The 26,948-nt window shown below is 68.7% G+C and overlaps 2 protein-coding genes across 4 annotated transcripts in view; one reads left to right on the forward strand and one right to left on the reverse strand.

Moving 5' to 3' along the window:
* LAMA5 (laminin subunit alpha 5) overlaps positions 1-20,768 on the forward strand; it is a 50,286-nt gene extending 29,518 nt beyond the window's left edge. Inside the window, exons 27-80 of one of the 2 annotated variants that reach the window (XM_047770703.1) lie at positions 152-312; positions 403-511; positions 2,353-2,450; positions 2,536-2,737; positions 2,830-2,956; positions 3,510-3,649; positions 4,216-4,331; positions 4,451-4,662; positions 5,000-5,204; positions 5,427-5,571; positions 5,765-5,905; positions 6,017-6,178; positions 6,397-6,498; positions 6,595-6,678; positions 7,532-7,762; positions 8,304-8,417; positions 8,598-8,725; positions 8,969-9,049; positions 9,123-9,337; positions 9,582-9,682; positions 9,789-9,969; positions 10,044-10,196; positions 10,541-10,692; positions 10,771-10,881; positions 11,020-11,131; positions 11,743-11,913; positions 12,077-12,273; positions 13,332-13,448; positions 13,565-13,719; positions 13,968-14,109; positions 14,198-14,300; positions 14,753-14,863; positions 15,102-15,281; positions 15,371-15,519; positions 15,609-15,779; positions 15,878-16,014; positions 16,115-16,268; positions 16,402-16,535; positions 16,607-16,769; positions 16,853-16,975; positions 17,064-17,212; positions 17,293-17,425; positions 17,503-17,649; positions 17,774-17,904; positions 18,014-18,184; positions 18,268-18,406; positions 18,494-18,642; positions 18,714-18,906; positions 18,986-19,150; positions 19,252-19,411; positions 19,533-19,666; positions 19,747-19,840; positions 20,032-20,151; positions 20,257-20,768. In XM_047770703.1, the coding sequence (XP_047626659.1) occupies positions 152-312; positions 403-511; positions 2,353-2,450; positions 2,536-2,737; positions 2,830-2,956; positions 3,510-3,649; positions 4,216-4,331; positions 4,451-4,662; positions 5,000-5,204; positions 5,427-5,571; positions 5,765-5,905; positions 6,017-6,178; positions 6,397-6,498; positions 6,595-6,678; positions 7,532-7,762; positions 8,304-8,417; positions 8,598-8,725; positions 8,969-9,049; positions 9,123-9,337; positions 9,582-9,682; positions 9,789-9,969; positions 10,044-10,196; positions 10,541-10,692; positions 10,771-10,881; positions 11,020-11,131; positions 11,743-11,913; positions 12,077-12,273; positions 13,332-13,448; positions 13,565-13,719; positions 13,968-14,109; positions 14,198-14,300; positions 14,753-14,863; positions 15,102-15,281; positions 15,371-15,519; positions 15,609-15,779; positions 15,878-16,014; positions 16,115-16,268; positions 16,402-16,535; positions 16,607-16,769; positions 16,853-16,975; positions 17,064-17,212; positions 17,293-17,425; positions 17,503-17,649; positions 17,774-17,904; positions 18,014-18,184; positions 18,268-18,406; positions 18,494-18,642; positions 18,714-18,906; positions 18,986-19,150; positions 19,252-19,411; positions 19,533-19,666; positions 19,747-19,840; positions 20,032-20,151; positions 20,257-20,396 (7,815 nt within the window). In that variant the 3' untranslated portion in view covers positions 20,397-20,768. Of the gene's footprint in view, positions 1-151; positions 313-402; positions 512-2,352; positions 2,451-2,535; positions 2,738-2,829; positions 2,957-3,509; positions 3,650-4,215; positions 4,332-4,450; positions 4,663-4,999; positions 5,205-5,426; positions 5,572-5,764; positions 5,906-6,016; positions 6,179-6,396; positions 6,499-6,594; positions 6,679-7,531; positions 7,763-8,303; positions 8,418-8,597; positions 8,726-8,968; positions 9,050-9,122; positions 9,338-9,581; positions 9,683-9,788; positions 9,970-10,043; positions 10,197-10,540; positions 10,693-10,770; positions 10,882-11,019; positions 11,132-11,742; positions 11,914-12,076; positions 12,274-13,331; positions 13,449-13,564; positions 13,720-13,967; positions 14,110-14,197; positions 14,301-14,752; positions 14,864-15,101; positions 15,282-15,370; positions 15,520-15,608; positions 15,780-15,877; positions 16,015-16,114; positions 16,269-16,401; positions 16,536-16,606; positions 16,770-16,852; positions 16,976-17,063; positions 17,213-17,292; positions 17,426-17,502; positions 17,650-17,773; positions 17,905-18,013; positions 18,185-18,267; positions 18,407-18,493; positions 18,643-18,713; positions 18,914-18,985; positions 19,151-19,251; positions 19,412-19,532; positions 19,667-19,746; positions 19,841-20,031; positions 20,152-20,256 lie in introns of those variants that run through there. The other variant, XR_007133781.1, reaches the window with a different exon arrangement.
* A 126-nt stretch (positions 20,769-20,894) lies between these two features.
* Positions 20,895-26,089, reverse strand: ADRM1 (ADRM1 26S proteasome ubiquitin receptor). 2 transcript variants are annotated; one of them, XM_047770705.1, is made up of 11 exons: positions 25,998-26,087; positions 25,522-25,631; positions 25,044-25,257; positions 24,260-24,376; positions 23,077-23,200; positions 22,725-22,811; positions 22,177-22,258; positions 21,781-22,013; positions 21,439-21,596; positions 21,263-21,365; positions 20,895-21,122 (listed from the first exon to the last, which is right to left on the reverse strand). In XM_047770705.1, exons 2-11 carry the CDS (start codon positions 25,530-25,532, stop codon positions 21,016-21,018), a joined length of 1,236 nt encoding a protein of 411 aa, XP_047626661.1. In that variant the 5' UTR covers positions 25,533-25,631; positions 25,998-26,087; the 3' UTR covers positions 20,895-21,015. The 2 variants fall into 2 exon arrangements, with proteins under 2 accessions (XP_047626661.1, XP_047626662.1); XM_047770706.1 differs by lacking the exon at positions 25,522-25,631 and having other exon boundaries at positions 25,998-26,089.
* Positions 26,090-26,948: the final 859 nt, after the last annotated feature.

The raw sequence follows: 26,948 nt of genomic DNA on the forward strand, positions 1-26,948 counted from the left end.
AAAGCACCCTGAGCAGCAGGCTGGCGAGGTGCACAGGCCCTGAGCCCGGGGGAGAGGCTGTGCGGGCAGAGGGTGCAAGGACCGTGTCCAGGAGCACCCGGTTCTCCAGGTGGGGGCCGGGGCCGGGCCTCACATCGCCCTGTCCCCCCAGGTGGATGTCCAGCTTCAGGTGGCGGTGCCGCAGCCAGGCCGCTACGCCCTGGTGGTGGAGTACATCAACGAGGACGGCCGCCAGGAGGTGGACGTGGCCGTGCACGGCCCCCAGCAGGCCCTCCAGCGGGGGTCCCTCACCCTCCACCCCTGCCCGTACAGGTGTGTGTGGGCGGAGGCTTCAAGTCTGGAGGCGGGGTGGGAGGGCTCCGGGTCCCAGGGCTGCCTGCTGACCACCCGTCCCGTCCCCAGCACCCTGTGCCGGGGCGCTGCCATGGACGACCAGCGCCACCTGGCGGTCTTCCTCCTGGACACAGAGGCCAGCGTCCGGCTCATGGCTGAGCAGGCCCGCTTCTTCCTGGTGAGGCCCCGCCCCTCACCTGCACAGGAGGGGGCCGGCTGGGCAGGACTCGCCCCGGGGCTCAGGTCTTTGCAGCGTCTTTAGACAGTCACAGAGCATGTGATGCGCTCCCGGGTGGGAGGTTAGGGCGGCCGGGATGGGGCTCTTCCAGCACCCCCTCACCTGCAGGGGCTTTGCCCTGGGGGTGTAAAATGCACACGTATAAGTAATGCCCACGCCACGTCAGGGGAACTCTGACGCGTTGAAGTCAAAGTACAAAGAAATAGCCATCTTAGTGAAAGGCCGCTTGTTGGTATAATTTACAAAAACAACACCGTGCGAGCAGGGCCCCTCCTGTGGGTCCTGTAGCTTGGAATTCACTGGCGTCATGAACTCGCTTCTGTGTCAGCCTCACAGGGTTGAAGATTAAATCCCAAGACTAAACGCATGCAGACCTGTTTTGTAATCACTGAACCCTTTGCAGTGTTAACCTGGTTCCGATGCCCAGAACCCGGCATAGGTGGTAAAGGGGTGTGACAGGTGATGTTTGTTCTCATCAGAGGATTATACAGCCTCTCCACGTTGTGTCTCCTAGGCCTTTAAAACTTCCATCAGAGTAACGTATGCCTGCATTTTTTTTTTTTTTTTGGCTTCTTAGGGCCACGCCTGCAGCGTATGGATGTTCCCAGGCTAGGGGTCAAATCGGAGCCGTAGCTTCTGGCTTATGCCACAGCCACAGCAACACTGGGTCGGAGCCGCATCTGCAAACTATTCCACAGCTCATGGCAACACAGGATCCTTAACCCACTGAGCGAGGCCAGGGATCGAACCTGTGTCCTCACGTGCTGGTCAGATTGGTTTCTGCTGCCATGACGGGAACTCCCGTGCCTGCGTTTTTATAAAAAGCATCAAACATTGAATGGCACAGCCAGTTAAGGATCAGGCGTTGTCATCGTAGCAGCTCGGTTGCTGCTTTCTGGGGCACAGGTTCAATCCCTGGGCTGGGAATTTCCACATGCCATGAGTGAAGCCAAAAAAAAAAAAAAAAATACTGAATTGCGACAAAAAACGTGATCCTCTGTCCCATCTGTCACGTCTCCTCGTTCCACTTTCCAGCCCGTTTCCTCCAGGTCGCTGAGTGACACCGTAACGCGAATTACGTTGCTTTCCCCTGGTTTCTCGGTGTCAGACCCCCTCAGGTGCACGCAGCACTGAAGTTGGGGACTAGGTCGTGTTGGGTTTTTTTTAACTTTCCACGGAGCTGTACCCACAGTGCACAGCCCGGCGCGTTCCTCCCACCTGCCTGGAGCCGGGTCAGGCAGTGACATGGCTCCACCCCAGACGCCCCTCGGGCCCCCAGGGCAGCCCTCTCCGGATGTGGGCAGCTCCGCCTAGTTTGCCTGTTCTGGAACTTTCTGTAGCCAGGGTCACACAGGTGTTCTTTCTGCTGCTTTTGCCGATGCCATTTCGGGGGTGGATGGTGCTGTCCCCGTGGCCACGTGGTACTGTGTTCACTGTAGGGTTTTTAGGACGTGCCGTGGTGGCGTGTGACCAAGTTTGTCACACGTGTTCCTGCACAGTGTCAGCCGGCTCAGGGCGGAGATGCCTGCTGAGCTCCTGCCTGGGCCGGTCCCACCCCTGTAACCACAGAGGGTGGTGGGTGCACGGTGGGAGGAGGAGCCTGGGGGAGCCGGCAGGTGCTCTAGGACCTCAAAACCACAGGCACGGGCCAGGTGTGTGCAGCCGGAGGAGGCGGGTGGAGTGGGAGTTGGGGGTGTGGTGCGAAGCGCAGGACCAGGCTGGGTGCGGGTGTGGACGGGCTCGGCCTGCCCTCTGCATGCACACCTGTCCCCTGCCTGCAGCACAGCGTCACCCTCGTGCCCGTGGAGACGTTCAGCACGGAGTTCCTGGAGCCCCGCGTCCACTGCATCAGCACCCACGGCACCTTCGGCCCCAGCAGGTAGCGAGGCTGGGAGGGCCCAGAGCGGCTGCCAAGGCCCCACCGGGAACCCGGGGACTCACCCCTGCGCCCCCCCACCCCCCAGCACCGCCTGCCTGCCCTCCCGCTTCCCGAAGCCGCCCCAGCCCGTCGTGCTCAGGGACTGCCAGGTGCTGCCGCTGCCGCCGGGCGTCCCGCTGACCCAGGCACAGGAGGTCACCCCCGGCGCACCCCCCTCCGGGCCCCAGCCTCGGCCCCCCACCGCCGTGGACCCCGAGGCCGAGCCCACCCTGCTGCGCCAGCCCCAGGTGAGGGCCCAGGGGCACGGGGCGGGGCTGGCTCTGCCCCCGGCCCCCAGCGTCCCCGCAGCCCCGCCCGCTCACCGCAGCCCCTCCCGCAGGGCGCCGTGGTCTTCGCCACCCACGTGCCCGCGCTGGGCCGCTACGCCTTCCTGCTGCACGGCTACCAGCCGGCGCACCCCGCCTTCACCGTGGACGTGCTCATCAGCGGGGGCCGCGTCTGGCAGGGTGAGCAGCTGCAGCGGCGCGGGAGGGCCAGGCCCCGGGCCGCAGCCCTGGGGGTCTCATCCACGCGGCCCCCCCCCCGTGTGAGACCACGCGCGACGTGGCTGCACGACTCCCGGCCGCAGCCCTGTGCCCGTTGGCTGGCTGCGAGTGCCGGCCGTGCCCCGTCCTGCCCGCGGTTCAGGAGGCGCCTCGGGTCCGCAGACCCCGCTCCTCGCGTGTGTCGAGACCCAGACGCCCCGTCCCCCGCTCGGTGATCGAGGGCTCACTGCGGCACCCGTGTCCCCACTTGTCTGTCTCACTCTGCTCCGCCGAGCCCAGGGAGCCATGCCCTGTGGGCCGTCATGTGTGACCACGGCTGGTGGATGTAGCGGGAGGGGCCACGGGCCGGTCACACAGCCCACGTCGTCGTCTTCATGGGGGCGGGCTCCTCGGGGGCCGGTGCTGCCCGCAGGCACCCCCTGCTCCCTGGCCTCGGCCTCCCAGCCTCGTCCCTGGAGGCCGTGGGACAGTGGGGCCTGTGGGGGGGTACTGACCTGCCTCTCCCCGTCTCCAGGCCACGCCAACGCCAGCTTCTGCCCACACGGCTATGGCTGCCGCACCCTGGTGGTGTGTGAGGGCCGGACGGTCCTGGACGTGACGGACAGCGAGCTCACCGTGACCGTGCGTGTGCCTGAGGGCCGCTGGCTCTGGCTGGTGAGTCCCGAGACTGGTGTCCCTGTGTGGGGGCGTCCTGCACCTGCTCGGGGCCCAGTTGCCTGCACCCCACCCCCAGTCACCGCCAGAGCGTGTGCCCAGCTTGCTGTGGCCCAGCCCTGTGCCGGGACCGGGAGCAGCAGCCTCTGGGGTCCCCCCCCCCAGGCCCATCACATGAGGCTTCTGACGGGCACCAGGAGCCAAGATGTTGCCCATCAGCTCTTGGGGCCCTGCTGGTCAGAGTGGCCTTCCTGGAGGAGGCGGGGTCCAGAAGGATGGAGAGAGGCATCGGCGGAAAGGGAGGGCCCCAGGGGGCCAGGCCACCCCCTCATGCTCCCCAGGTTCCACTGGGTCGCAGGGGCCAGCCTTCCCTCTGGGTCCCTGACGCTGTACCTGCTGGGGCCCAGACCAGGCTGTGGTGCTGCCCCGCCGTCTTAGCTGCTCGGCTGGCCCCTGGCCAGTCGCAGGAAGGCCCTGGGGACAGGCCCCTGTCAGCAGGTCCTGGCACCTTCACCCCGGGCTCTTGGCTGGGCCCGAGGGAAGGTGACCGGGCCCTGACACTCTAGGACTACGTGCTGGTGGTTCCCGAGGATGCCTTCAGCGCCAGCTTCCTCCAGGAGGAGCCTCTGGACAAATCCTACGACTTCATCAGCCAGTGCGCCAGCCACGGTTACCACATCAGGTGGGCCAGGCTCGGGGCTGGCGGGCTGGGGGGCTGGGGGCAGGCCGGGCTTGGGGCTGGCGGGGTTGGGGGGGGGGGCTGGGCGGGGCGGGTCAACTCACACCTGCCCCTCACCCCAGCCCCACCAGCTCGTCCTTGTTCTGCCGCAACGCCGCCACCTCCCTGTCTCTCTTCTACAACAATGGGGCTCGGCCATGTGGCTGCCATGAAGTGGGCTCCACGGGCCCCACGTGTCAGCCCTTTGGGGGTCAGTGTCCCTGCCGTGCCCATGTCATCGGCCGTGACTGCTCCCGCTGCGCCACTGGCTACTGGGGCTTCCCCAGCTGCAGGCGTGAGTACCCCAGTCCACAGAAGCACCCATGGGGGCCTGATCCCGCATGGCTCCCCAGGAAGGAGTGGTCAGCGTGTCTGGGGGCCTGGAGGCCCAGCCTTGCCACCTCTGTCTCTGAGACCTCAGGCCTTGCAGGCTTGTCCAGAAGGTTTTGGAGACGCTTCAGCACAGCAGTTCTGGCCCACTGACCCCACACAGAGGCCCTGCCCGGAGCTGAGGGCCTAGAACTGGGTGGTCAAGCCGGGGGTGGGGTGGGTGTCGCAGCCCTCACCCCCAAGGGCAGTATCCCGGTGGCTCCGTGAGGTCCCCTGACTGGGGCCTGTTCCTCCTCCCTAAGCCTGTGAGTGCAGCGGCCGTCTCTGTGACGAGCTCACGGGCCAGTGCGTCTGCCCCCCACGCACCATCCCGCCCGACTGCATCGTCTGCCAGCCCCAGACCTTCGGCTGCCACCCCTTAGTCGGCTGTGAGGAGTGTAACTGCTCGGGACCCGGTGTCCAGGAGCTCACGGACCCCACCTGTGACGTGGACAGTGGCCAGTGCAGGTGAGAACAGGGCTGGGAGCCCCTTTGGCCTCGGGGTCCTGGTCAGGATGCGTTTCCACCTGCCAGCACGTGCGGAGCCCACATGCCCGTTGGCACTCCCTGGGCTCAGCAATGCCCTCTCCTGCAGTTCTGGGCGGAGAGGGGCTGGCGCCACCTGGGTGGGGGGCACATTGGGTCTCTCACTTGGCTGAGAGCCCAGCCAGCTTCTGAACCCTGCGACAGGTGCAGACCCAATGTGGCCGGACGCCGCTGCGACACCTGTGCCCCCGGGTTCCATGGCTACCCCAGCTGCCGCTCCTGTGACTGCCACGAGGCTGGCTCTGCGCCTGGGATATGTGACCCCCTCACGGGCCAGTGCTACTGCAAGGTGAGGGCGGTCAGTGGGCCAGGCCTGCCTCCCCTACCCCCGTCTCGACTCACCTTTGCAGAGGTGGTTCATCCTTTTGGGGAGCGTGGGGCTTCTGAGAGCCTTTGGGGACGGTCAGGCCATTTGTGGGGTGACGGCCAACACAGACCAGGCCCCCCGGCACACGCTGACTGCCTTGCCCTCCTGCCCCCAGGAGAACGTGCAAGGCCCAAGATGTGACCAGTGCCGCCTTGGGACCTTCTCCCTGGACGCCGCCAACCCCAAAGGCTGCACCCGCTGCTTCTGCTTCGGGGCCACGGATCGCTGCCAGAGCTCCACCTATACCCGCCGGGAGGTGTGTGGGCAGGACAGGCTGGGATGGGGGGGGGCACATCAGCCCCCAGCCAGTGGGGGCTTGTGACCCGTGAGGGTGTCCCCCTGTGTGACCCACCTGTGTGCCCTGCAGTTTGTGGACATGGAGGGCTGGACGCTGCTGAGCAGTGACCGCCAGGTGGTGCCCCACGAGCTGCAGGCAGAGGCGGCGCTGCTTCGCGCGGACCTGCGGCCCGTGCCCGAGGCCTTCCCCGAGCTGTACTGGCAGGCCCCGCCCTCCTACCTGGGGGACAGGGTGAGCAGCAGGCCGAGCGGCCCCTGGGCAGGCACCTCGAGGTTGACTAGGCCCCCCCAGGAGGCCTGGGGGCGGCAGGGAGGAGGCTGGTGTCCGGGGAGGGGTGGGCTCCGTGTGGGTGTCCAGCCCCCAGCCCCAGGGGTGCCTGGACCCACCCGGCGTCTGCTCCGGCCCCTCGACGGGTCTGGCCAGGCCTCATTCCTCTGACTGGCCTCTAGGTGTCGTCCTACGGGGGGACCCTCCGCTACGAACTGCACTCAGAGACGCAGCGGGGGGACGTGTTCATCCCCGTGGAGAGCAGGCCGGACGTGGTGCTGAAGGTGGCCGACGGGGCGGGCTTGGCGGGGGGGGGGGGGGGCAGCGGGGGCAGCGGGCAGCCAGGCTCCTGGCCCTCATCCGCCCACCTGCTTCCCCAGGGCAACCAGATGAGCATCACGTTCCTGGAGCCCGCGTACCCAGCACCCGGGCACGTTCACCGAGGGGCGCTGCAGCTGGTGGAGGTGAGTGGTCCCTCCTGGCCCCCGAGGCCGCGTGCCGGCTCCGGGGATGGAGGCCGAGGACCAGGGGCACGAGGCGGGGACACTCGTCGCCGCACCTCTTTTCTGGTTCCGTGTCGGGGTGACGCTCCTGGGCCTCGAGCTGGCTCGTGAGCCCCGAGCCCTGATGGTTGAGCTCCGCTGACACTCCGCCCTGTGGGTCCCTCTGCAACTGCCTGCTGGCGGCTTCTGCCTGCCTCTTTTCTGAGTTCCGTGTTGTACGTGACACTTGCCCGCGTCCTGACTGCGGGGTAGCAGCTGTTTCTCTCTCAAGCTGTATTCTGACACACGGCACGTTGTGCATTTAAAATACTCGAATTGAGTTCTCGTTGTGGCTGCACAATAAGGAATCCAACTAGTAACCACGAGGATGTGGGTTTGACCTCTGGCCTCGCTCAAGGGGGTCAAGGATCGGGCGCTGCCCTGAGCTGTGGTGTAGGTCGCAGGCGCAGCGCGGATCCCGCGTGGCTGTGGCTCTGGTGGAGGCCGGTGGCTGAAGCTCTGATTTGACTCCTAGTCTGGGAACTTCCACGTGCCACACCTGCAGCCCTAGAAAGACCAAAAAAAAGAAAACCAGAAAAAAAAAAACCCACAACAAAATCCTCGAGTTGACGGATCACCGGGTTTTTCATTTCTAGTTAGTCCATTTGTGTCTGAGCTGTTTCTCTCTCAGATGGGAAACCGCTCCCCACGCTGCCCAGAAGCCCCTTCCCCGCGTGTGATCTGCGCGCCCCAGCCGCCACGGGAGGGTCTGCTCTGGGCTCCTGCTGCACACGTGGTGGGTGGCCCCCCCTGAGGCTCTGTCCTGGCCGCACAGGGGAACTTCAGGCATGTGGAGACGCACAACCCCGTGTCCCGCGAGGAGCTCATGATGGTCTTGGCGGGCCTGGAGCAGCTGCACGTCCGCGCCCTCTTCTCGCAGACCTCCTCGGCCGTCTCCCTGCGCAGGGTGGCACTGGAGGTGGCCAGCGAGGTGGGCGGGGGGCCTCCGGCCAGCAACGTGGAGCTGTGCATGTGTCCTGCCAGTTACCGTGGGGACTCGTGCCAGGTGAGGCGCGGGGGTGGGCGCCCGGCTGCCAGGGGCCCCCAGGGGTCAGTCTGCCCCATGCACGCACGTCTGCCCCACACACCCACGTCTGTCCCACCCGGAGCATCCCCGCCGGCCCCCCACGCCCATCGCATCCCGCCCACCCTCCTACCTGCTGGGCATCACCCTCCCTCAGCCCGATCTCCGGTGGCAGCTCGGCTGGCTGTCCGCTGGCCTGTAGCCCCCCCGCCCCATCCTCTGTGCCCTCGGCTGCTCTTCATCTGTCCCCCGCCTGCTGTTCACCCGAGAGCATCCCCCAGCCACCTCCCCCCACCCGCCGGGCGCCCCTCCGCCCGTTGGGAAGAGGTGTTTGGAGGAGAAGAGAAGCTGGCTGGCCCTGTGGGAAGGGCGCGGTCACCTGAGCCAGGCCATCCGTGTGGCATTGGGTGCGGACCCGGTGCCTTGGGCTGGTCAGGGTCAGGACCCTCAAGGGGCTGACCTCTGGGCCTGGGGACCTGTGGGCTGGCTCTGCCTCTGGGCCTCATGACTGGTTCCCGCCCAGGAATGTGCCCCTGGCCGTTACCGTGACATCAAAGGTCTCTTCCTGGGCCGCTGCGTCCCCTGTCAGTGCCACGGCCACTCCGACCGCTGCCTCCCTGGCTCAGGCGTCTGCGTGGTGAGTGGGGCCCTGCCGGGGGTCGGGGGGGGGGGGGCACAGCCTCTGGGTTGGTAGTGAATGACCTCGCTGAGGTCCCAGGAGGGGAGGTGCCCTGGGCAGGGCTGGGGGGGAGCCGACGCAGTGCTGCTGGTGGGAAGCGAGTGTCCTCCGTGGTGCTGACCTTCTCCTCTGCCCCAGGGCTGCCAGCACAACACTGAGGGTGACCACTGCGAGCGCTGCCAGGCCGGCTCCGTGCGCAGTGGCACCGAGGACCCCGCAGCCCCCTGCGTCAGCTGCCCCTGCCCCCTGGCAGTGCCTTCCAACAAGTAAGCTGGGCCAGCCCCCGCTCCCAGGTTCCCACCTTTGGCTGGTGGCCAGAGGTCCTTAGGGACCCCAGTGAAATGCCACCGTGCCCTCCCTGGCTGTATCAGCACTGCCCTCTGTGGAGGCTGGGGTGGTGGGGTGGGCTCAGGAAGTGAAGGTCCCTGAGCCCTGACGCCTGGCCCCACCCGAGGACACACGTGCTCCCCTGGAGCACAGGTGTGTGACAGCCACCTCCGTCTTTGCAGTTTCGCCGTGGGCTGCGTCCTGCGAGGTGGCCGCACTCAGTGCCTCTGCAAGCCTGGCTATGCGGGGACCTCCTGCGAGCGGTGAGCGGGGCGGGAGGGGGCCTGAGCGGCAGGTCCGCGTGCAGCCCGGGCCACTGACCCTGCCCTCCTCCAGGTGTGCGCCGGGCTTCTTTGGGAACCCCCTGGTGCTGGGCAGCTCGTGCCAACCCTGTGACTGCAGCGGCAACGGCGACCCCAACATGCTCTTCAGCGACTGCGACCCCCTGACGGGCGCCTGCCGGGGCTGCCTGCGCCACACCACCGGGCCCCGCTGCGAGAGTTGCGCCCCCGGCTTCTACGGCAACGCCCTGCTGCCTGGCAACTGCACCCGTAGGCGGGCAGGGCGGGGCTGGGGGGCTGGGTGTTCCCCAGAGCAGGCCGTGTCCCCTGCTGGCTCAAGCAGGGACAGGGTGGCCCCAGCCAGGCCCCCAGGGCTCTGGTCTGGACCCGGGTGGAGCGGGGGAGGCAGGGGCAAGGGCAGGTCTGGGAGCTTCATTTGGGGCGTGGAGACCCCTGTGGAGTTCAGGGAGGGCTTCCAAGGGGTTAGGGTAGCGTCACGGTCCCCCCCTTGCAGGGTGTGACTGTTCCCCGTGCGGGACGGAGGCCTGTGACCCCCACAGTGGGCATTGCCTATGCAAGGCGGGTGTGACCGGACCGCGCTGTGACCGCTGTCAGGTAGCGCGGCCTAGGAGGGGGCGGGGCCCAGGGAAGGAGGGGCGGGCCCTTGCTGGGGGCGGGGCTTCGGGGCTGGGCAGAGCCGTGACCCCACTCTTTGCCGCAGGAAGGACACTTTGGCTTCGAGGGCTGTGAGGGCTGCCGCCCTTGTGCCTGTGGACCAGCCTCCGAGGACTCCGAGTGCCACCCCCAGAGTGGGCAGTGCCCCTGCCGGCCAGGCGCTGGGGGGCTCCAGTGCCGCGAGTGTGCCCCTGGCCATTGGGGTCTCCCCGAGCAGGGCTGCAGGCGTGAGTGTGGGTGGTGGGGCGGCGAGTACCCCAGGGCTCCGGGCCAGCCACTCACCCCACCTCTCCCACGCCAGGCTGCCAGTGCCGGGGGGGCCACTGTGACCTGCACACGGGCCGCTGCACCTGCCCCCCTGGGCTCAGTGGGGAGCGCTGTGACACCTGCAGCCACCAGCACCAGGTGCCTGTGCCCGGAGGGCCTGGGGGCCACGGCGGCGTGCACTGCGAAGGTGTGTCTGCCCCTGCCTCCAGCACACCCGGTTCCACTGGCGGGCGGCGGTCTCGGCTTTTGCCCACCGGGTGCCCCCACCCTAATCTCATTTCCAGGGGATCCTGGAGGCCCAGCTCTCCCTCTCAGGTTCCCGAGAGACCCCACACCTGCCCTTGTGTTGACCCCGCGCCCCCAGGCTGACCTCTGGGCACCGAGTACCTTGTCGCCTTCAGTCCAGCTCCATGCCCCCGTTCCAGCCCTCTGACCCCCGGTGCCCCATCCCCACACCACCCCTCTGCCCCGCACCCCCGCCCCTGGCCCCACACCAGCCTTCACCCTGTGCTGACCTGGCCCTGCCCGCAGTGTGTGACCACTGTGTGGTCCTTCTCCTGGACGACCTGGAGCGGGCCGGAGCCCTCCTGCCCGCCATCCGGGAGCAGCTGCGTGGGGTCAACGCCAGCTCCGCCGCCTGGGCCCGGCTGCACAGCCTGGACGCCTCCATCGCCCACCTGCAGGTGCCGCCGGCCCGGCCCAGTCCCCCTGCCTCCCCCCTCCTGGGTCACGGGCTCTTACCTCCCTTCCTCTCCCCCCAGAGACAGCTCCAGAGCCCCCCGGGCCCCCGCCACGAGACGGCGCAGCAGGTGGATGCACTGGAACAGCAAACCCAGAGCCTCGGGCAGGACACACAGCGGCTAGATGGCCAGGCAGGCCCCTGGGGACCCCCTGCCCCTGCCCCGGAACCCCTCCCTCTCAACAGATTCCTCCCCGAGAGGACCCTCCCCAGGGCCCCAGCCTCCCCCCAGCCGCTGGGCACTGAGGCCTGACGGGTCCTTCTTCCGCAGGCCACAAGGGCCCGAACCCAGGCCAGCCAGCTGCTGGACAGCACCGAGGCTGCTCTGGGCAGGGCGCGGACGCTGCTGGCAGCCATCCAGGCGGTGGACCGCACCTTGAGCGGTAGGGGCTGGCCCTCTGGGCTGGGGTGGCCGGGTTGAGCAGGATACTGTTTGTGGTCGAGCAGGGGCCAGGCCTGTGGGGCTCAGCCTTGAAGCGCGGGGCAGGGTGTGGGTGTTTAGACGGAGGTGCTACCTCGGCCGTGCGAGCAGCAGGTCTGAGCCGGGAGGTGCAAGAGGGTTCTTGTGGCCAGAGCGAGAGGAGAGGGCAGGTGGACCCCGCGAGATGGGCCAGTCCCCTCCGCCCGCAGGCACCCCGCCTCCCCGGGAAGGCCTGTGGGTGAAGGCTTAGTTACAGCCTGAACCGTGTCCCCAAAAAGTCAGCGGGAGCTCACGGTCCAAAAGAGGTGACCCTTCAGCTGAGCCTAGGCTGGGGGGAGGGGGCGGTGGGGCGAGGAGGCTGCGAAGCTGGCTGAGCAGATGGGCGTCGGGGCGTCGGGGCGGGGCTGTGGGAGGTGGGGGTGGGGGGCGAGAGGCCCTTGAGCTGCGGGGTTCTGTGCGGGTTGTCTGCAGATGCCTGGCTGGGGTTTCCTGGCTTGGACGCTAGTGAGCCGAGATCTGGCCACGCCCCAGGCCAGCCCTGGGCCCTGACCGCCCCCTCCCCGGACCCCACAGAGCTGGAGTCCCAGACGGGCCGCCTGTCCCCGACCAATGCCTCAGTCCCGTCAGGCGAGCAGCTGCGCCGGACACTGGCCGAGGTGGAACGGCTGCTCCAGGAGATGCGGGCCCGTGACCTGGGGCTCCCACGGGCAGCCGCCGAGGCCGAACTGGGGGAGGCCCAGAGACGTGAGTGGTGTCGCCCGAGCAGGGGGCGGGTGAGGACTCGGCTGGGGCTGCGGAGCTGCCGTCCACTCAGACAGCCTCGTGTCACCTTGGGAGGGCAGGCGGGGGCTGAGCAGGCACCGGGGTCACTGCCCAAATGACCATTCCTCTACTGGGTCTTGGCCAGTGCTGGCCCGTGTGCAGGAGCAGCTCACCAGCCGCTGGGAGAGGAACCAGGGGCTGGTAGCTCGTACCCGAGACGAGCTGGCACGGCACGAGGCTGGCCTCATGGACCTGCGGGAGGCTCTGAACCGGGCGGTGGGCACCACGCGGGAGGCCGAGGAGCTCAACAGCCGCAACCAGGAGCGCCTGGAGGAGGCCCTGGTAGAGAGCTTGGCCCTGCCCCCTCCTCCCCTCCCCACCCCCGTCTCCCCCTCCCTCCCCTTCTCTCCTCCCCCTCTCCCTTCCCCTCCCCCTCCCCTCCCCCTCTCCCCTCCTCCTCTCCCCTCCCCCTCTCCCCCCCTCCTCTCCCCTCCCCCTCTCCCCCCTCTTCCCCCCTCCTCTCCCCTCCTCTTTCCCCCCTCCCCCTTCTCCCCTCCCCCTTCCCTCCTCCTCCCTCCCCTCCCCCGTCCGCCTCCCTCCCTCATTCCCCCCTCCTCTCCCCTCCTCTTTCCCCCCTCCTCCTTCTCCCCTCCCCCCTCTCCCCTCTTCCCATTTCCCCCCTCCCCTTCTCTCCCCTCCCCTCCCCCCTCTCCCCCCTCCCCCTCTCCCTTTCCCTCCTCCCCCCCTCCCCCTTCTCCTCTGCCCCTCCTCCCCCTCCCCCTTCTCGCCCCCCTCCTCCTCTCCCCCCTTCCCCTCCCCCCTCCCTCTCCTCCTTCTCCCCTCCCCCCCTCCCCATCTCCCCTTTCCCCCCCTCCGCTCCCCATCCTCTTTCCCCCCTCCCCCTATCTCCCCTCCCCCTCTCCTCCCCTCTTTCCCCCCCCTCCCCCTCCCCTCCTCCTCCCTCCCCCTCCCCGTCCCTCCTCCCTCCCTCTTCCCCCCTCCTCTCCCTCCCTCTTCCCCCCTCCTCTCCCCTCCTCTTTCCCCCCTCCCCCTTCTCCCCTCCCCCCTCTTCCCCCCTCCCCCTTCTCTCCCCTCCCCTCCCCCTCTCCCCTCTTCCCCTCCTCCCCCTCTCCCCTCCCCTCCCCTTCTCCCTCCCTCTCCCTTCTCCTCTCCCCCCCCTCCTCCTCTCCCCCCCTCTCCTCCCCTCCCCTCTCTTCCCCCCTCCCCTCTCGTCCCCCTCCCCCTCCCCCCCCTCCCCTCTTCTTACCTCTACCCCCCTTTCCCCTCTCCCCCCCTCTTCCCACTACCATCTTTCCTTTGACTCTCATGCTGTCCACCATCCTGTCGCCCCCACCTCACCCTTTGTCCTGTCACCTCCTCCCACTCCCCATCGACTCCAGCAACGGAAGCAGGAGCTCTCCAGAGACAACGCCACTCTAGGGGCTACTCTGCAGGCCGCCAGAGACACCCTGGCCCTGCTCTCGGAGCTTCTGCTGGGCATGGACCGGGCCAAGGAGGTGAGCGCCACGCCCCCCAGGGCTGGAGCCATTTGCATGCAGAACCTGGTGCGGGTCCCAGGTGGGGGGCAGGTAGAGGGTGGGGACGAGGGTCCCACCTCAGTCCACACCCCCAGGAGTACGAGCACCTCGCCGCCAGCCTAGATGGGGCCCGGACGCCGCTGCTGGAGAAGATGCGGGCCTTCTCCCCGGCGAGCAGCGAAGTGGACCTGGTGGAGGCCGCCGAGGCCCACGCGTGGCAGCTGGACCAGCTGGCGCTCAACCTCTCCAGGTGTGGGGCCCGGAGAGGGTACCCGGGGGGCAGCCAGGACTTGGAGGAGACCCCGATGCTCCGGAGGCCTCCTAGGAGGAGAGGCCGTTGTCCTGCAGGGGCTGGCGGAGCTGGGGCCCAAGTCGGCAGGAGAAGCACAGCAGGCAGCAGGAGGGCCTGCACCAGAGCGGGGCCCTGGGGCCGGCGGGGGGCCCGCCCAGCAGCCGAGCCCCCGTCACACCCTTGGGTCCCCCCACCCCCTCTCACAGCATCATCCGCGGCGTCAACCAAGATCGCTTCATCCAGCGGGCCATCGAGGCCGCCAACGCCTACAGCAGCATCCTGCAAGCCGTGCAGGCTGCCGAGGGCGCCGCCAGGCAGGCGCGGCAGCAGGCGAGCCACACGTGGGCGGTGAGGCCCTGCCCCTCCCCGCAGCCTCCAAAGGAAACCCACTCCCTGCCGGACAGGTGTCAACTGTGCCATGTCCCCGTGTCCACAGATGGTGGTGCAGCGGGGCCTGGCGCCCCAAGCCCGGCAGCTCTTGGCCAACAGCAGTGCCCTGGAAGAGGCCGTCCTTGGGGAGCAGCGGAGGCTGGGCCTCGGTGGGTGCAGGCCCGCCTGGGAGTCCGGGTCTCCGGGGACCTTCGCCCTTGGGCCACTCTGTATAGGGGTCTGCGTGAGGGTGGCGGCGGCCCCTGGGAGTTTTTTCGCCCTAGGAGTCCTGCCTGGCCCACCTCCACCGTGGTTTTGTGATAGGCCCCCAGGCCGTGGGGACGGGCTGTGCAGGGGGGGGCGCCGGTGGGGGTCGGGGCGGGACGTTCCCTCTGTGGCTGGCACCTCAGGTGCTGGTGGTTGTGAGCAGCGGCTTGGCCCTTCTGAGCCTCCGTGGTTTCCCCCATAAAGCGGTGACAACCATGCTGGGAGCAGGAGGCCCTGAGCCAGGACCCATCTATGGGGGGCATCCAAGTACCCCAGTTAGGAGGGCTGAAGTGGCCGCACCTGTGCCCTGGGGCGGGGCTCCCTGCGGCTGAGGCTGCCCCCCCCCCCCCCACAGCGCAGGCCACCCTCCAGGGCACCGGAGCCCCACTGCGTGACGCGCGGGCCAGGAAAGAACAGCTGGCGGCCCGAGTCCAGGAGGTGCAGGCCATGCTGGCTCTGGACACAGGTAGGGCCTCCTCCCTGCCCTCCCGTCACTGCTCGTCCCCAGAGCTGAAGGGGCACTGCTCCCCCAGGCTTCCCCGCAGCCAGCCCCGTGCACTGCAGAGGCGGGTTCTCACGGCAGCTGGAGGCGGGGGGGGGGGGGTCGCTGTCCCTGTTGCAGGTCTGGGGGGGTCTCCTCAGGTGGGGGGAGGCCAGGGTGGTTCTCGCTTGCCTGCACGGAGCCTGCACCCTGCCCACTGCAGACGAGACAAGCAAGAAGATCGCGCACGCCAAAGCCGTGGTCGCCGAAGCCCAGGACACGGCCGCCCGAGTGCAGTCCCGGCTCCAAGACATGCAGAAGAACGTGGAGCAGTGGCAGGGCCAGTACGCGGGCCTGCAGGGCCAGGACCTGGGCCAGGCGGTGCTGGACGCAGGCCGCTCAGGTGGGCCCTGGGGCGCGGTGGCTCTGCTGGTGGGCAGGTGGCGGGGGGGGTGCCAGGCTCTCAGCACCCCCCCACTCCCTTTCCCACAGTGTCCACCCTGGAGAAGACGCTGCCGCAGCTGCTGGCCAAGCTGAGCCTCCTGCAGGACCGTGGGGCGCACAATGCCAGCCTGGCCCTGTCCGCCAGCATTGGCCGCGTGCGGGAGCTCATTGCTCAAGCCCGAGGCGCCGCCAGTAAGGTGGGCACGTGTGTCAGGCAAGGCGCGCATCTGGGAGCCTGGCGGGTGGGATGCTGATGGGATGCTGATGGGCCGAACCCTCCCCGCAGGTCAAGGTAGCCATGAAGTTCAATGGGCGCTCGGGGGTGCAGCTGCGCGCCCCGCAGGACCTCGCCGACCTCGCCGCCTACACCTCCCTCAAGTTCTACCTGCAGCGCCCGGAGCCGGCGCCCGGCCAGGTCGCAGGGGACCAGTTTGTGCTCTACATGGGCAGCCGTCAGGTACCAGGCGGGCCTGGCGGCCGGGGTGGAGCCGTGCGCCGGGATGGAGTGGGTGGGCCGCGCTGGGTCGCCGCCTCACTGGCTCTCCCGCCGCACAGGCTGCCGGCGACTACATGGGCGTGGCTCTGCGTGACCAGAAAGTGCACTGGGTGTACCGCCTCGGGGGCGCGGGCCCCGCCACTCTCAGCATCGACGAGGACATCGGGGAGCAGTTTGCCGCTGTCAGAATCGACCGGTGGGAGACCCGGCCCGCCCCCGCGGAGGCTGCCCGGCCCCCCACCCCCCCGCTGGCGGGGCCATCCAGCCGCGCCTCACCCTGTCCCCTCTGTCCTCAGGGTCCTCCAGTTTGGCCACATGTCTGTCACAGTGGAGAATCAGATGGTCCAGGAGACCAAGGGGGACACGGTGGCCCCTGGGGCCGAAGGGCTGCTCAGCCTGCAGCCTGACGACTTCGTCTTCTACGTGGGGGGCTACCCGCGCGGCTTCACGGTGAGCCTGGCGCGGCAGCCCCTCCCGCTGGCCCTGCCCGGGTCTGGCTTCGGCCCGTCCCGCGGCCGTGCCAGGTCCCCCTCGGGCCTGTCCTTGGGCGGGGAGGCCCCCTGACCGTGCGCTGCGCCCACAGCCGCCCGAGCCCCTGCGCTTCCCCGGCTACCGCGGCTGCGTCGAGCTGGACACGCTCAACGAGGAGGTGGTCAGTGTGTACAACTTCGAGAAGACCTTCCAGCTGGACACGGCCGTGGACAAACCTTGCGCGCGGTACGTGCGCCCGGAGCCGACCTCCTCCCGCCTCGCCTGCCCTCGGCTGACCCGCACCCTCTGACCCGTAGCTCCAAGTCCACCGGGGACCCATGGCTCACCGATGGCTCCTACCTGGACGGCTCTGGCTTCGCCCGCATCAGCGTGGAGGCTCAGATGCTGCACACCAAGCGCTTCGACCAGGAGCTGCGGCTGGTGTCCTACAGCGGAATCATCTTCTTCCTGCGGCACCAGGCACGGGCACTGCCCGCCCACCGACCCCGCCGCCCGCCCGCCGGCCCGCCCGCCCCACGTTGACCCTGCCCCACTCCCCCCAGGACCAGTACCTGTGCCTGGCCGTGCGGGAAGGCGTCCTCGTGCTTCTCTACGACTTCGGCGCCGGCCTGAGGGAGGCTGACCCGCTGCAGCCCTCCCAGCCTCTGACCGCCAGCAGCAAGGCGGTAAGGCCGGGGCGGAGGCGCCGGGGCGGGGAGGGCTGCCGGGAGGGAGCACGCTCCTCCTGAAGCCCCGCATGCGGGGGCCTCCCAGATCCAGGTGTTCCTGCTGGGGGGCAACCGGAAGCGCGTGCTGGTGCGCGTGGAAAGGGCCACGGTGTTCAGCGTGGAGCAGGAGAACGCGCTCGAGCTGGCCGATGCCTACTACCTGGGCGGTGTCCCCCCCGACCAGCTACCTCCGAGGTGAGCACCCGCCCGGGGGGCAGGGGGGTGCGGGCTGGGAGGGGGCGCCCCTGATGCTCAGCCACCGGCGCCGTCCCCAGCCTGCGGCAGCTCTTCCCCTCCGGAGGCTCGATCCGCGGCTGCGTCAAGGGCATCAAAGCTCTGGGCAAGTACGTGGACCTCAAGAGGCTGAACACGACCGGCGTCAGCGCCGGCTGCACAGCGGACCTGCTGGTGAGCCCCGCCGCCCTCCGGCCCCACGCCCTCCCCGGCCTCCCAGCCGCCCTCACTGTCTCCCTCCCTGCCCGCAGGTGGGACGGGCCATGACCTTCCACGGCCACGGCTTCCTGCCGCTGGCGCTCCCCAGCGACGCCGTGCCTCTCACAGGCGACATCTACTTGGGCTTGGGCTTCCGCAGCAGCCGGGACAGCGGGCTGCTGTACCACCGCAAGTCTCCGGTGTGTGGCCCGCGGCGCGGGCCTTGGGGTTCTGGGGAGGTGTCTGGGCCCCAGGCCGGGCCTTGGGGTTCTGGGGAGGTGCCTGGGCCCCAGGCCGGGCCACTGACCCGGCCACTACCCCCAGGATGGGACGTGCGAGGTGGCCCTGCAGGAGGGCCACGTGACACTCCGGCTCTTGAAGACTGAGGTGAAAACACGCGGGGGCTTTGCCGACGGCTCCCCCCATTATGTCACTTTCTACAGCAACTCCACAGGGTAAGCCCGGCTGGGTCCCTCTCCAGGGAGGGGGCGGCAGCAGAGCTGGGGGCCTCAGGGAGCACGTGCTGCAGGTGGGGGACAGGGCAGGGAACGCTGTCTCCCCCAGGGTCTGGCTCTATGTGGACGACCAGCTGCAGCAGATGGAGCCACATGGGGGGCCCTGGCCGCAGCCCCAGCCCCAGGGCCCCTCTCGGCTCCTCCTGGGAGGCTTGCCCGATTCCAGCTCCGACTCCATCGGTAACTTCAGTGGCTGCATCAGCAATGTTTTCATGCTGCGGTGAGCTGGGCGGGTGTCAGGGGAGGCTGCAGACCACCGCTGAGCCGCCTCCAGCCGCTGACCTCCGCCCCCTGCCCTCACAGGCTCCTGGGGCCGCAGCGCGTGTTTGACCTGCAGCAGAACCTGGGTGGCATCAACGTGAGCTCAGGCTGCGCCCCGGCCCCTTGGCCCCAGACTGCGGAGCCGGCCCCGCAAGGGCTGCGGGCCATGGTCTCGCGGAAGGTGGGCCGCGAGCGCAGTGTGTGGCAGAGCTGGGGGCGGGTGGGGAGCGGCCCCCAGGCATCCCCGCGTGCCCATCCGATCCCGCAGGCCTCCCGCCGCAGCAGCCGGCACCCCGCCCAGGACCCTGCCTGCTCACCGCTCCAGTCCCTCAGGACCAGCCGAGACGCCTACCGGTTTGGGGGCCCCCTGTCCAGCCACCTGGAGTTTGCAGGCGTCCCGGCGCCCCCTGGGGACTGGTAAGGCTGGCTGGGTGGGAAGGCGGGTGGCGAGGGGCCGCCCCAGGCTGAGCACCCTGCCTGGCTTCCAGGTCCCAGCTGTCCATGCTCGTCCGCCCGCTCGCCCCCCGCGGCCTCCTGCTCCTCGCCATCCCCCTGACGGCCAGCAGCCCCTCCCTAGCCCTCTTCCTGAGCCACGGACGCTTCGTCGCTCAGACGGAAGGCCCTGGGCCCCAGCTCCGCGTCCAGAGCCGCCAGCGTGCACGGGCTGGCCGGTGGCACACGGTGAGGGGTGAGGAGAGGGGACGTGGGGGGGGGGGGCGCCCGGGAGCTCCGCTGCTGACCGGCCCCTTCCCTCCGCCAGGTGTCTGTGCGCTGGGAGAAGACGCGCATCCAGCTGGTGACGGACAGAGTTTGGGCCCAGAGCCAGGAGGGGCCGGGCCCGCTGCTCCAGGGGACGGGGGGCCCCCAGCCCTTCACTCTCTTTGTGGGGGGCCTCCCTGCCCGCGGCCGCAGCCCCAAGCTCCCAGTGAGAACCACCTCCCGGCCTGCCGCCCCTGCCCAGCTGGACGCCGCCCAGCCTCCCAGTCCCCGGGGACCTGACCCCCACCCACCCCTCTGCCCCCACAGGCCGCCGGCAGCTCAGGGTTCAACGGTTGTGTGAAGAGACTCAGGTTGGATGGGCAGCTCCTGGGGGCCCCCACGCAGATGGTGGGGGTCACGCCCTGCTTCCCGGGCCCTCTGCAGAAGGGCCTCTTCTTTGCAGGCAGCGGCGGCGTCATCACTCTAGGTGTGTCCAGCGCTGGTGCCCCCCAGTCCTGCCCGGGCCGGGCCGGGGTGGGGTGGGAGTGAACCGAGCGAGGGAGGGCCCTGGGGCCGAGGCCCTGCGCCTTCACGGCCCCTCCCTGCAGACACTCTGGGGGCCACGCTGCCTGATGTGGGCCTGGAGCTGGAGGTGCGGCCCCAGACAGCCACCGGCCTCGTCTTCCACCTGGGCCGGGGCCAGGTGCCCCCCTACCTGCAGCTGCAGGTGTCGAAGAAGCAGGTGAGTAGGCTGCGTGGGCTGCAGCCTCAGGGTGGGACTTGGGCTGGCAGGGCCCTCCTGACCCCCCCGCCCCCTCCCAGGTCCTGCTGCGGGCGGACGACGGCGCAGGCGAGTTCTCTGTGCTGGTGACACGCCCCAAGGCGCTGTGTGACGGGCGGTGGCACCGACTGGCAGGTGAGCTGGGCCCTCTCCCCTCCCCAGCCAGGACACACCTGAGCCCCCCTCCCCACTGTAGAGCAGGGCCTGGGTGGCACTGGGCTGGGCGCAGCTGCAGACCCCCAGGCAGGGGACTCAACAGGGCACAGAGCCCCACTCGTGGCTGGCAAGGTGCCTCCCGGCTGGCCACAAGGAAGCTGTGTCCCCAGTGACCAAAGGCGGGAGCCTGCTCCGGCTGGAGGTGGACCTGCAGAGCAACCACACCCTGGGCCCCGCGCCGGCAGCCTCGGCCAACACCCTGGTGCCTCTGCATCTGGGCGGCCTGCCTGGTGAGTGGGGCCTCGGCCTGGGGGGCGGGGGGAGCTGCCCCCTGGGAGCAGGCTGCTGTGACAGGACGCCAGCCTCTGCTCCAACCCATCTCCCCCACACCGCAGAACCCACGGATGCACGGGCCCGGCCCCCAGCCTACGGCGGCTGCATGCGCAACCTGCGGGTGAACCAGGCCCCGGTCGCCCTGCCTCCCACTGCGGGCGTGCAGGGGGCGGTGGGGGCTGGTGGCTGTCCAGCCACGTAACACAGCTGCCCCTCTGGGTCCCCAGCCCCAGCCACCACGCGGGGCAGGGATCTTTAGGACACCCAGAATTGCGGGGTTCTGCCCCTGGGGTCCCAGCCCCTCCACACACCCTGCCGACAGCACCCCCTCAGCCTGTTCTCTTAGACGAGATGTGTCTCTTGGCCCCGGGTTCCATGGGTGGGGGGGGGCATCTCATTTCAGACAGAACTCAAGCCACCTCCCGACTTTCTCAATGAAAGGGTCCAATACTGTGAGCGGGATTTCTGCCTTCGTCGTCCCGCCTTTCCCTGCTGTGGGCTGGAACCGTGCCGGGGGTCTGCCAGTCACTGGCCCCCGCGTCTTAGAAATTAATTAAAGGCACTTCCGTGGGGACTGAGTGTCGACCTCGAGTGTGAGACGAGCGGTCGGGGCTGGCAGCGCGGGCAGAGCCGGGTGCCGCCCTACGACGACGGGCCCCCCCCCTGCAGCCGGGCACGCACAGAAACCAGAGTTGGCAGATAAAAGAAAAGACCTTTACTGCTTAGCAAGTGGGGACAGAGGTGTGGGGGGCGAGGAGGGCAAACGCCGCTCCCGGGGCCGCACGAGCGGGGTGACACCCCCTTCCCCCGACGCGGGCGCCTCAGTCGAGGCTCATGTCTTCCTCCTCGTCCTTCTTGTCCTTGCCGTCCCCCTCCTGCTGCTCGGGGCTGGCGCTGCTCTGCATGGCTTTGGCGAAGGCTTCCACGTCTAGAACGCAGTGAAAAGCACGAGGTGACCTTTCTGGACCCCAGTCTGGCACTGCTGCCCAGAGGGGACAGAGCCCCAGGCTGCACGCGGGGGAGGCCTCCCAACGACAGCGGCGCCAGGCGGAGGGGTGGGTTACTCACCGCCCTTGTTGGCGGCCTCCACGGCCTCTGCGGGCAGCCCGAACTGGCACATGAGGGGGCCCAGCTGCCCCGAGGCCAAAGCCGCGCTGAACATGCCCAGGGCCTGCAAGGGAGAGCCAGGTGCCTGAGTTCCCGCTGAGCACGGATCTGGGGGGGGGGGGCGGGGGGCGCCATACCTGCTGGAACTGGGGCGAGGTCAGCGTGTTCTGAATCTCCTCCGCCGTCTGCGGCAGCGACTCCCCGGAGGGCAGGTAGGGCAGCAGGCGTTCCTGGACGTCCGCGTTGGCGAGGATGGGGGCCATGATCTCGGGCGTCAGCACGCTGGCCAGGTCAACTAGGGCACGGCGAGCACGGGGCCGTCGGCGGCGCGAGGCCAGCCGCGGGCTCCAGGCCAGGGAGCTGCCGGGCGCGGCGACAGGGGAGGCAGCTGGGCCCGGGGACACGCTCGGCCCCCCCCTCCGCCCGAGAGAGCCAGCGGCGGGCACCCGCCGCCCAGCCTGGGCCGGGAGCGCGGTTACCTTGCTGGCCGCCTCCGGGCCCGGCCGGCACGTTCATCGTGGCGAGGATGCTCTGCAGGTCGCTCAGCTGGATGGGCTGCGTCGGGCTGGCGGCCGTGCTGGTTCCATTCCCTGAACTGGGCGCGGGGCTCGGGCTGGTCGCTGAGGCAGCTGCGGGGGCAGCAGGGGCTGGGGTGGCGCGGGTGGACGAGGTGGTGGAGGATGGGGTGACCGCCGCCGACTGGCTCCGAGAGCTGCGAAGAGCGAGGCTGGCGCTGGAGCGACGGCCCGCGGGGCCGAAGCGCCCCGACACGGGGCTCCCACCACAGGCGTCCTCGTGCTGCGGGGACCCGGGTGTCTGAAGCGCAGAAGGCCCCTCCCCGGGACCTGTTCCGTCCTCCCGGGGGGAAAGCTCACCTGGATGAGGAGCTGCTTGCCGGAGGCCCGCCGCTGCCCAGTAAGCTGGCCAGGCCCGGCCCAGTCAGGGCCCCCAGCCCCCCTGCGAGGAGCAAGGAGACAGGGCTCAGCTGTCACCCGGCCAGACAGCCCACCCTCCCTGCCAAAGGAGCAGGAACGCCCGCACCAAAGCCCAGGGACAGGCGGGGGAGGTGGTGACCCCGGCGGGGCAAGGGGGAGCTCGTCCCGCCAAGCCGGACGCTTCTCCACCCCCCTGCTACCAGGGCACTGGGTCCTCGTGACGTGGAGCCCAGGCCCAGGACAAAGTGACAAGCGTTTCCTGAGCGCCACGCCAGCCTGACGGGGCGGCAGCGCCAGGGCCACCCAGGGACCAGGATCCCCCCCCCCGGGGCCTCGCCTTCCCCCCCCCCCCCCCCAGCCCAGGGCTCCCAGCTCCCGCCTCAGGCGAAGCAGGCCCTTCCCCGGGGAAGCCGGCCCGCAGAACAGAGGGCTCGGAGCCCCTCGGAGCGCAGGGACACGGGGGAGGGCCCGGGGCCGGGGCTCGTTACCCAGTCCTCCGAGGCCGGCGGGTCCGATGAGCTGCATGAGCTGGCTGTGGCTCATGTTCCCCAGCAGGCTCTGCAGGCCGCCCTCGCCTGCAAGACAAGGCGGTCAGCCCGGGACGGCCACGGCCGGGCCTCCCGCTGCCCGGAACCGCGCGGCCGGCCTCCCCCAGTGTCCCCGCCAGGCGGGGCGGCACCGTCTCATCGGGCGCCGGTGGGGGTGACCCCGGAATGGGGGAGGGGGCTTCTAACGAGCAACCCTCTGCATCCGCTTAGCAACAAGCGGGCCCCCACTCAGCGGCCACGTCACCTGAAACCCACTGCGACCTCCCGGCACACCCGGGAAGGGGACGGTTACCGCCCAGCGCCGACAGCTCGTGGCCTCCGCTGCCGCTGGCCCCCAGGGCGCCGGGCATGGGCGGGTTGTTGAGGTACTCGTTGACCTTCCGGCAGTGCTCCTCGTCCTGGTCCGTCTTGGGCTCCTGCGGGGAGGACGCGGCACCCGCGCGGCTGAGCGGCCCGCCCGCCCACCATGGGCCGCCTTAGAGGCGAGGCACCCGAGGCCCGGACAGGCGGAGTCACCTGTCCACCGCCACCCGTTTCACAGACGGGGACCCTGACGTGCCAGGAGCACTGGGGGCGCAAAGGCACCGCCTCGTGACCCTCCGGGACAAGCCCTTCACACGGCAGGCCAAGGCCACACGTGTGACACCCCCACTGACCCTTTCATCGGAGCACCGCCCACGGACCAGCGCCCCCCCCCCCGTCAGCAGGGCGCTGACATGAGCACCAGGTGTTGGGGGTGAGGCAGCGCTGCCCTGCGGGCACCCCCAGAAATGCAGGACCAAACACCTTCGCCTCTTGTCCAGGAGTCACTGAGCATGTGCTGTGGGCCTGCAGGGTGACGCGGGGAGGGGGGACAAGACACAGTCCCCAAGCTCGGGGCGGAGGGAACAGAAAAGGCACCACGTGGTGTCAAAACTATGGAGAAACAAGCTCTACACCAGTGGCTGACACACCACAAGCCTGTTTACAAATAAAGTTTTACTGGAATGTGGCTACACCTGTTTGCTGACCTGTCCACGGCCACTGTCACACTACTCAGCAGAGATGAGCTGCTGTGACACGACCGTCCTGCCCTGTTGCACAGAGTGCCGGGGGCATGGCGGGGGCGGGGGGGGGGGGATCTGTCCAAACTGCAAGCACACAGGCTCACCTACTGCAGGAGCACGGCCACGTCCCCTGGGCAAGAGGACCCCTAGGGGCCCCGGGGGCGGGAGCGCTGGAGGAGGAGCAGACCACAGGCAGACTCTGGCTGGTCAGCCAGGGAATGCCGCACGCAGCGGGCACCCGAGACTCAGCTACAGGTCCAGACCCTGGGAAAGCCCGCCCCCAGGCCCCTGCGCCCAGGTCATACCCTGGACTCCTTAGGTTCCAGGGCAAGCAGCTTCCGTCAGCGAATTCTACCACCCAGGGAGCAACTTTCTAACCTAATTTCCTGACAGGAGAAGAAAAGATAAATGCTGACAAAGCCCATGTACCTGCATCCAAAAGAAGAGCCGCTTGGAGCCGGCCTTAAACTTGAGGACGTAGACCCTGCCGCTGGGGCACTGCGGCACACGCTTGAACTCGCAGTCATCAGGAAAGATGATCAGGTCCTACAGAGAGCAGCAGGGAGGACAGTCGGCTCCACGGGCACAGCACCGCTGAGCCCCGGAACCTCCGGGAGAACACGCTGGGTCCCGTGTTAGGTGTGGGGGCGTGGGGAGAGGACACGGAGACCAGCGGGGGTCTCTGGGGGGGGCAGAGGCACCACACGGGGGGCACGAGGGCCAGGAGGGGCTTGGTACTGAACAGAGAAGGGGGGCTTCTGACTCTCGACGGATTTTCAATAAAGACACTTGGGGAAGCAACGTTCCAAGATGAGTCAAAAGGCGACTCTGACCGGCTCTCGAACCTAACGAGAAATGACTTGGTCTGAAGAACAAAGAACACCAAATAAAATGACCGCTCGAGAACGCTGTCGAGGATGCGATAAGTTCAGGACTTTTATACAGTTTCTCCAATTCAAAGCACCTAATTAATCTTCAAGTTTAAAGGACACACAGGCAACGGGAGAATCTATAGAACCCCCGAGGCTAGAACGACCCACAAGCAAAAGAAAATATCTGATAAGGGCACCAGGCCAGGGGCTCCGGGCCTCCCAAGACCTTCCAAAACGGAAACGGCCGCTGTGCCCCCGGGGCACCGGTCCTTCTGTGAAAATCGCCCTGCGCTGACAACCAGGCGGGGGTCGAGATGAGATGGAGGCCACCAGACACTTACGTCTTCCACGTTCCCAGATGTCCTGTCCTTCCAACAAAAGTGAATGAGGGAGTCATCTGTCTGCTGAATGTACACGAGGCCTTTCCGTTTATCTGGGGTGACAGTAGTTCCTTTTAATGACATCTTTCCTGCCCGAAACTCCACCAAATACTTGTTGGAGGACCCGCGGGAGCCTGGCACCAGGCTTGGAAACAGAGCGCCTGAAGTCGTCATCCTGAAACCGGACCATCAAGCAGACCCAGTCACTGCCACGGAAACCCTAACTTCCTCCTCAAATGTTCGCTGGCGGCGGAGTGAAAGCCCCTCTCTCTGAACCGCGGGCTGCCACCGTGCTGGGAGCAGGGGGCAGGCCCAAGCCGCCCCAGCACCTGCTGCCAAACTCCTCCCGGGTGGACCTGGGCCCGCAGTACCTGAGCCCAGGGAGCCAGGTTCCCTGCTGCTTCTCGTGTTTCTAAGAGAAGGAAATTTACCCCCGCACCTGAACTGCATCACCGCTGCGGACCCTCGTCACCACCACTCTCCGTACTTTTTAAATCTGCAGCTCCGAAGGGTTTAAAACCGTGAGCTGGGCAGACAACCGCTAACACACTGGATAGGAGACAAGACTGTGGCCTAAAACCGAGTTTCTGCCCGATACGGGCAGGCTCGCTGCCTTAGAAAAAACCCGAGCACCCGGGAGAAGCGCAGCAAGCCCCGCGGCGGCGCTGCATCCTCTGCGGGGTGACCTGGCCATCCCCGCCCGCAGACCCCGCCGCCCGACGCCCTCGGCTGCGCTGCGCGGCGGGCGGGGCGGCGGCTGGGCTGGCCCGGGAGCCGGGCCCCAGAACCCCAGCCCGCGCCGGCCCCTTGCCCCTCAGGCCTCCGCCCCCCGGGCGCCCGCCCGCAGCCGCCGACGGCGCAGACCCCGCCCCCTGCCGCCCCCGTAACCGTCCCCGCCCCCGGCGCCCCCTGTACCTGGTCCGCGCCGAGAGTCGGCCGAGAGGCGCTGTCCGGGATCGCTCTTCCTCCTCGGCGCCTGCCGGGCCCCGCCGGAAGTCCCGCTCGCCCCGCCCCCCCGCCGCTCTCGCCGCCGATTGGGCTCCGTCAGGAGAGGGGCGGGCACTGGCCCGCGGGCGATTGGCCAGAGCGGCCGCCCATTGCCCGGCCAGGCCCGCCCCCCCGCCTGCGGCTCCTTCCGGCGGAAGCGCGGGCCGGCGGCGCGCGGGCCAGAGCGGCCCCTATTGTTGCTGTGTCATAGGGGCGCGGCGGCGGCCCCTGGCGGCGGCGCCTGGAACGGCGAGGCGGGCGCGGGCCGGGCGGTGGGCGCTGGCCCCGGGACCGCCGGGCCGCGCCGGGCCGAGCCCCTGCGGGACGCTGGAGGCTCTCTCAGTTTCGCAGTCAGTGCGAGACACCAGGTCCCGAGACGAAGGAGAAGAAGTCGCTAGCTCAAGGGAGAGGATGGCCTAGGACGCGGGGGCCGGGCGCGAGGGTTTCACATTCCGGGGGCAAGGTGACAAACTACAGCCCCGAACCCCGTTCCATGGCCTCCACCCATCCTCCTCGATTACAGTGACGACCCGGCTGCCCCCCATCGCCCCCGTACCCCGACAGCAGTGATGGCACAGTCCCCCCCATCTCCCCCAGCACCCCAGACAGCAGCGTTGGCACGGCTGCCCCCTCCCCCTCGTCTGCGGGTGCAGTGTTTCCAGAGGCTGATGGGCAGTCAGGATGGAAGGAAGGCCAGACTAGATAAATGGAAGGCGCTGCCCTCCCACTACTTTTATTTCCGCTTCATTTACACCCGGTCCTGCAGAGAAATGGAAAAGCGGCCCACGTGCTAGGTGCCCCCAGCCCCACCCCACCAGCGCCGCCTGCCTCCCGGCGCCAAAGGCAGGGCCGTCCTGAACTGTGTGCCCACTTTCCTGT

The sequence above is a fragment of the Phacochoerus africanus genome, chromosome 3, assembly GCF_016906955.1.
Source record: "Phacochoerus africanus isolate WHEZ1 chromosome 3, ROS_Pafr_v1, whole genome shotgun sequence".
Classification (NCBI taxonomy): Eukaryota; Metazoa; Chordata; class Mammalia; order Artiodactyla; family Suidae; genus Phacochoerus; species Phacochoerus africanus.

Bases quoted from the DNA above. Each gene is read 5' to 3' on its own strand.
- ADRM1 (XM_047770705.1), bottom strand. The intron at 23,201-24,259 runs GTACATGGGCTT...TCCTCCCCGCAG, and splicing joins GGCTCTTCTTTTGGATGCAG to GAGCCCAAGACGGACCAGGA. The intron at 22,014-22,176 runs GTGAGCTTTCCC...CGCTCTTCGCAG, and splicing joins GCAAGCAGCTCCTCATCCAG to CTCTCGGAGCCAGTCGGCGG.